Source organism: Colobus angolensis, unplaced genomic scaffold (assembly GCF_000951035.1).
Source record: "Colobus angolensis palliatus isolate OR3802 unplaced genomic scaffold, Cang.pa_1.0 Scaffold6, whole genome shotgun sequence".
Lineage (NCBI taxonomy): Eukaryota > Metazoa > Chordata > Mammalia > Primates > Cercopithecidae > Colobus > Colobus angolensis.
Window position 1 is genome coordinate 26,915,475 of NW_012119598.1, and position 5,828 is coordinate 26,921,302.

The window sequence follows — 5,828 nt, forward strand, 5'->3', positions numbered from 1 at the left end:
AATTCATCTGTTTAGATTTATCTTATATCCTGATTTTAAGTTTCACATTTGCCATGTTCTAAATATTACCCAGTTTTATTCCACATATAGTTGCCATTTCTGTTTTCAAAGATCTTCAGTTTTTTCCTTTCCTAATTGTATCCCTTACTTATTATTTATGCAGGTTAATTCAAGGGATGACTGACTGTTGTGACTTGATTGTCCTTACTTGGCATGTTTTATTTTATAGAACTTTACCTGCTTCTATATATGCCTTATTATGTGTAGATATCAAGTGTTTAGCAGTTTTTTTTTTTTTTGGTAACCAAATGAGTTTTTTTTTTTGGAGGTAAGGTCAACTGTTGAATATCGTACAGTAATTTTTAGTTATTTGGCAGCGTTACTGAATGGGTTTTGCTTTTCAGTTTCTGTTGGTGTTACAGCACAAACAGCAAACGCAGATCAACAAACTATTTTGCCTCTTTTTAGTAGTCAAAACTTTTGAAGCATATACTGTTCCAAATTTCTAAACTTCAAGTTATGTTAGGCCTTCTAGTCCTATTCCTGCCTGAGTCTGACACTAGTATCTCACCATCACATATGGTGTAAGGCTTCTTTTTAACATATCTTACTTACATTTTAAGAAATAATTCTATTATTCTTTACAAAGTGCATGAAGCCACAGGTATCAAATATATATATGCTTACCCAAATTTTAAGATTAACTTATTTTACTTACATGTCACATTTGAGTATTTCGTGAGACTGCCATATTTGAAAGGAAATTCTTCTCTAAAATGTACTTTAAGCAACCAGCCAGACTAATGTCGCCTGGACTTGAACTGTAAGGTTATACCTCTTCTGCTTGTAATGCAATCTTCACTTCCATACGTAACCCTTAACATGACATACATAGCTGGTTTGAGATAGTCTCGCTCATGTTACCCAGACTGGAGTGCAGTGGAACGATCTTTGTTAACTGTAACTTTCACCTCTCGGGCTCAAACAACCCTCCCACCGCAGCCTCCCGTGTGGCTGGGACTACATGCCTGCACCACCAGACCCGGCTAATTTCTGTGGGATAGGGTCTCAATTATGTTAATGGTTAAGTCTCAGGCTTAAACGATCCTCCCGCTTCAACCTCCACAAGTGCAAGTACTGACTGCTCACAAGCGTGAGCCACCTCGCCCAGTGACACATATAATCAAAACTACCTCACACTAATGGTTGATGCAACGCTCCTTGAAAATTCAGTCCCCTTACATTCCCGAAATGCCGTTAAACGGGTATCGCTTCTGACAGGTGCCGACTAACATGGCTGCTTAACAGCACTTAACCTTCTGTAAGGCACAGCCTTTTCTGAGATGGTAAGTGGCTCTGAAAAGAGCCTTTTGTTTTCACTTCTGACACTTAAAAGTCACTATGTACCAACGACAGCCCGAAGTTACTTGCTTTGGGCTTTATAGTGGTGACTCTCAGTCTTCTTGGGTAGCAGCACTGCTTGAATGTTGGGAAGGACCCCGCCTTGTGCAATGGTCACGCCGCCTAAGAGCTTATTGAGTTCCTCGTCATTGCGAATAGCTAGCTGCAGGTGACGGGGAATAATTCGAGTTTTCTTGTTATCGCGGGACGCATTACCAGCCAGTTCTAGAATTTCTGCTGTCAGGTACTCTAACACTGCTGCCAAGTACACTGGCGCGCCTGCTCCTACCCGCTCCGCATAGTTTCCCTTACGGAGTAAACGATGAATTCGACCTACAGGAAACTGCAAGCCTGCTCTAGAAGAGCGAGATTTAGCCTTGGCGCGTGCTTTTCCCCCCTGCTTTCCTCGTCCAGACATTTCTACACAGCAGACTTACAGCAACAGGAGAATCGCATCCCTAAGGGCGCTACTGGGCCTATTTATAGTCTGACTGAGGTTGGAATTTTGCTATCTGATTGGCTGATGGCCTTCTACCCAATCAGAAAGTCTTACTAGAATCGCCTTATTTGCATTCACGCCACTTCGCATTGTCCAATCAGATTTTGGATACCGAACAAGGCAGTTGAGGGCCGTGCCTATAAATACCGCACCTTTCAGCCAGCTGCGCCGTTCGTTTACTTGGTGACGGTCGGAGTTGAGGTGTTACTAGAGCTGTTTAACACTTCTGAAAGAGCTGTTTAACACTTCTGAAAGAGCTGCTTAACGCTTCTGAAAGAACTGCTTAACACCTAAAAGAGCTGCTTAACGCTGCAGAACTTCGTGGCAGTTATGCCGGAGTTATCATCTAAAGGGGCTGCAATTTCCAAGAAAGGCTTTAAGAAAGCTGTCGTTAAGACGCAGAAGAAGGAAGGCAAGAAACGCAAGAGAACCCGCAAAGAGAGCTATTCTATTTACATCTACAAGGTGCTGAAGCAGGTCCATCCGGATACTGGAATCTCTTCCAAAGCCATGAGTATCATGAATTCCTTCGTCACTGATATCTTTGAGCGTATAGCGAGTGAGGCATCACGCTTGGCTCACTACAACAAACGCTCCACCATCTCTTCTAGAGAGATTCAGACGGCAGTGCGCTTATTGCTGCCGGGAGAGCTGGCTAAACATGCTGTGTCTGAGGGCACCAAAGCTGTCACTAAGTACACCAGCTCCAAGTAAGCTTGCCAAGTAAACAACCCAAAGGCTCTTTTCAGAGCCACTTAAACATGTTGAAAGAGCTGTGGACTTAATGTACGTTTCTGTGTAAGGCTGTCTTCATAAAGCCACTCAATCAGCTGTGCAGGTAGACGAACTACTTCCAACAAGACCAGCCTGGCCGGGGACCATTGTTTATACGCTTGTGTTAATCCCAGCACTTGGGAAGGCGGACGCTGGCGGTTCACGCAGTTAAGAGATGGAGACCATCTTGGCCAACAAGTTGAAACTCCCGTCTCCGCTAAAAACTCAGAAATCAGGCGGGCGTGGTATCGCTTACCGTAGTCCCAGTTTATTGGGAGGTGGAGTCAGGAGAATGGCTTGAACCTAGGAAAACCTAGGAACCGAAGGTTGTAGCGAGCCGAGGTTGTCACTGCACGCCAGCCTGGTGACAGGGAGACTCGGTCTCAAAAAAAAGCGGTAGTTTGTATAAAAGCTACATTCTGATCGATATTGGTATGTTTAAGGTTAGCATTATGTATATAAAACTACAAAGTGCAGCCATGTAGACAATATAACTTGCATTATGATCCCAAATTTTTAAGACCTCCCAAAAAGGCAGTAGTTGAGAGGAAGTTACGTTTTGTGCCACAGGTAAGTCAAGGTGTGGAAATCATTTTGGGAACTCTGGAGAACTCACAAATCTGATTTGCAGGAATGAAACATTTAAAGTGTCTGTGATTTTCTTAAATTTATAATCGTTTCCTTCATTGTCGTGTTAACTGGTTGTTGACCTACATCTCTAAGGGCTCTCAAGCATTAAACTGATTTCAGCCACCTTAAAAACGAATCAAATGTTACTTCTTGGAAACCTGGTTAGCTGGAATTCTCAATCTGTTTAACGCATGTTCATTTAACCTTTATCTTTTAACGAAATTTCGGATGTGTGTATGTGCTTTCTTTACATTAAAAAGTTAGTACCGGCCGGGCGCAGTGGCTCACGCCTGTAATCTCGCACTTTGGGAGGCTGAGGAGGGCAGATCATGAGGTCAGGAGATCGAGACCATCCTGGCTAACACGGTGAAACCGTCTCTACTAAAAGTACAAAAAATTAGCCGGGCATGGTGGCACGCGCCTGTAATTGCAGCTACTCAGGAGGCTGAGGCAGGAGAATCACTTGAACCCGGGAGGCGGAGGTTGCAGTGAGCCGAGATCATCCCACTGCACCCCAGCCTGGGTGACAGAGCAAGATTCCGTCTCAGAAACAACGACAACAACAACAAAAGAATATATCGATGTACAAGACCCGTTAAAATAAGTGTCCCCACACTTTTGTGAACAGTAAGGCAGTCCCTGCAAAGCCTCTGCGTGCTTTAGCTGAGAAATCTTCCAAGGAGGTGACAAGTCAGGGGGAAGGGGCATCTAGCATCTATGCTCACCTTGTATTGGGGATGGGATCATCTCCAGTCAGGGATTCATGCTTCTCCAATACCTTGGAAAACAGCAGGTATCACATAACTGCCAAATAACCTGTCAACTTTGTGACCACTGTCAGTAGACTATCCTGATTACCCAAGGACTTTTAGGCTCATTTGGGCAATAGATAAGTAGGAATACCAACCAATAAAAACTCTTTTTCAGACTAAACTTCATGTAGCTTTTATATCAATGTATTTTGGCTCCAAATAACAGGAAATGCTAGCTGGACTGATTGAGATAATAAGTAATGCAACCAAACAGGACAACCTAAAGGCAGAGAAGTTCCACCAATAGGATGATCACAGCCCTGGCTCCACTATTCTGCAGTCTTGCCTCTGCCCTTCTCCCCATTGTGATTTTGCCATCATACTGGTCACAGTTCCAAGTGTTCATGCAGAGATGATAAAGTAAAGGCAGGAAGAGTCACTCTATTCCACTGGGATCTTGGATTGAGAGCAAAAAGAGTCTTCCCAGAGGACCCCATTCCTCTCAGGTCCATTTTCTAGAACTGAGCCTACTTCAGGTGCTGCCTGAGTCATTCACCTACAGAAGACCACAGGATGGGTGTGAACTGATCATCTACCTTCATACATATTTGGCATTTTAAAAAGTTAAATATAGTTCTTGGTATTTTGTTTTTGTTGTTACTGTAAATGAGGTATTTTCTATTCATTATTTTTTTAACATTTTGTTGTTATATATGTAAGACTGCTTTCTGTGCATTATTATTTTTTATATCCTTCTAGTACCTCACTGAATTGACTTACTTTCCTATTGGTTTCCTGGTAGATTTTTTTGAGTTTTACATGTTTGCAATACAGGTTGAGCATCCGTAATCCAAAAAGCTCCAAAATTCAAAACTTTCATTGTATTATGGATTTCTTTCCTAGTCTAGCTGATCCTATACACAGCTTAATATAAATTTCTATGTACATGCAATAAAATATGTTTAATACTATTAATAAAACAATTCCAGATTGAGTTTTCAAAATATTTTTAAAAATGTGTGATATAGTAATATTTGTGCTTCAAATAAGATTGAAAATTGTAATATTTTAGTGCATACATTGTGGAAAACACTATAGAATTTCCTCAAAAAATTAGAAATAGAACTACCATATAAATCCAGCAATCCTACTACTGGGTATATATTGAAAGGAAATAAAATCAGATTCTCAAAGAGATATCTGTACTCCCATGTTCATTGCAGAATTATTCTCAATAGACAAGATATACAGAGAACATAAATGTCCATCAGCAGATGGATAAAGAAAATGTGGCATATATACATAATAGAATACTATTTGGCCTTAAAAAAGAAAAAGAATCCTGTCATTGGCAGCAACATGGATGAACCTGGAGGATGTTAAGTGAAATGAGTGAGGCACAGAAAGACAAATGCTGTGTGATCTCATAAGTGGAATTTAAAAAATGTTGAACTCATGGAAGTAGAGAGCAGAGTGGTGGTTACCAGTGGCTACAGTTGGGGAGTGGTGGGAAGATATTGGTCAAAGGATATGAAATTTCACTTAGGAAGAATAAGTTGAAGAGCTCTATTGTACAATATGCTGATTATAGTTGGTAACAATATGTAATATTCTTGAAAATTGCAAAGAAAGTAGATTTTAAGTGTTTCCATAACAAAAAATATGTGGGGTAATGCATATGTTAATTAGATTGATTGCTATTCCACAATGTATACATATTTCAAAACATCATGTTGTACACAGTAAATGCATAATTTTTTTTTTTTTTTTTT

The 5,828-nt window shown here is 40.9% G+C and overlaps 2 protein-coding genes across 2 annotated transcripts; one reads left to right on the forward strand and one right to left on the reverse strand.

Annotated features, from left to right (window-relative positions):
* Positions 1 to 1,380: 1,380 nt before the first annotated feature.
* On the reverse strand, positions 1,381 to 1,845 carry LOC105526727 (histone H2A type 1-A). Its single transcript, XM_011962820.1, has one exon. The coding sequence runs from the start codon at positions 1,817 to 1,819 to the stop codon at positions 1,424 to 1,426; it is 396 nt and encodes a 131-aa protein (XP_011818210.1). The 5' UTR covers positions 1,820 to 1,845; the 3' UTR covers positions 1,381 to 1,423.
* Positions 1,846 to 2,199: 354 nt separating this feature from the next.
* LOC105526726 (histone H2B type 1-A) lies at positions 2,200 to 2,673 on the forward strand. Its single transcript, XM_011962819.1, has one exon. It carries the CDS (start codon positions 2,231 to 2,233, stop codon positions 2,612 to 2,614), a length of 384 nt encoding a protein of 127 aa, XP_011818209.1. The 5' UTR covers positions 2,200 to 2,230; the 3' UTR covers positions 2,615 to 2,673.
* The last annotated feature ends 3,155 nt before the right edge of the window (positions 2,674 to 5,828 follow it).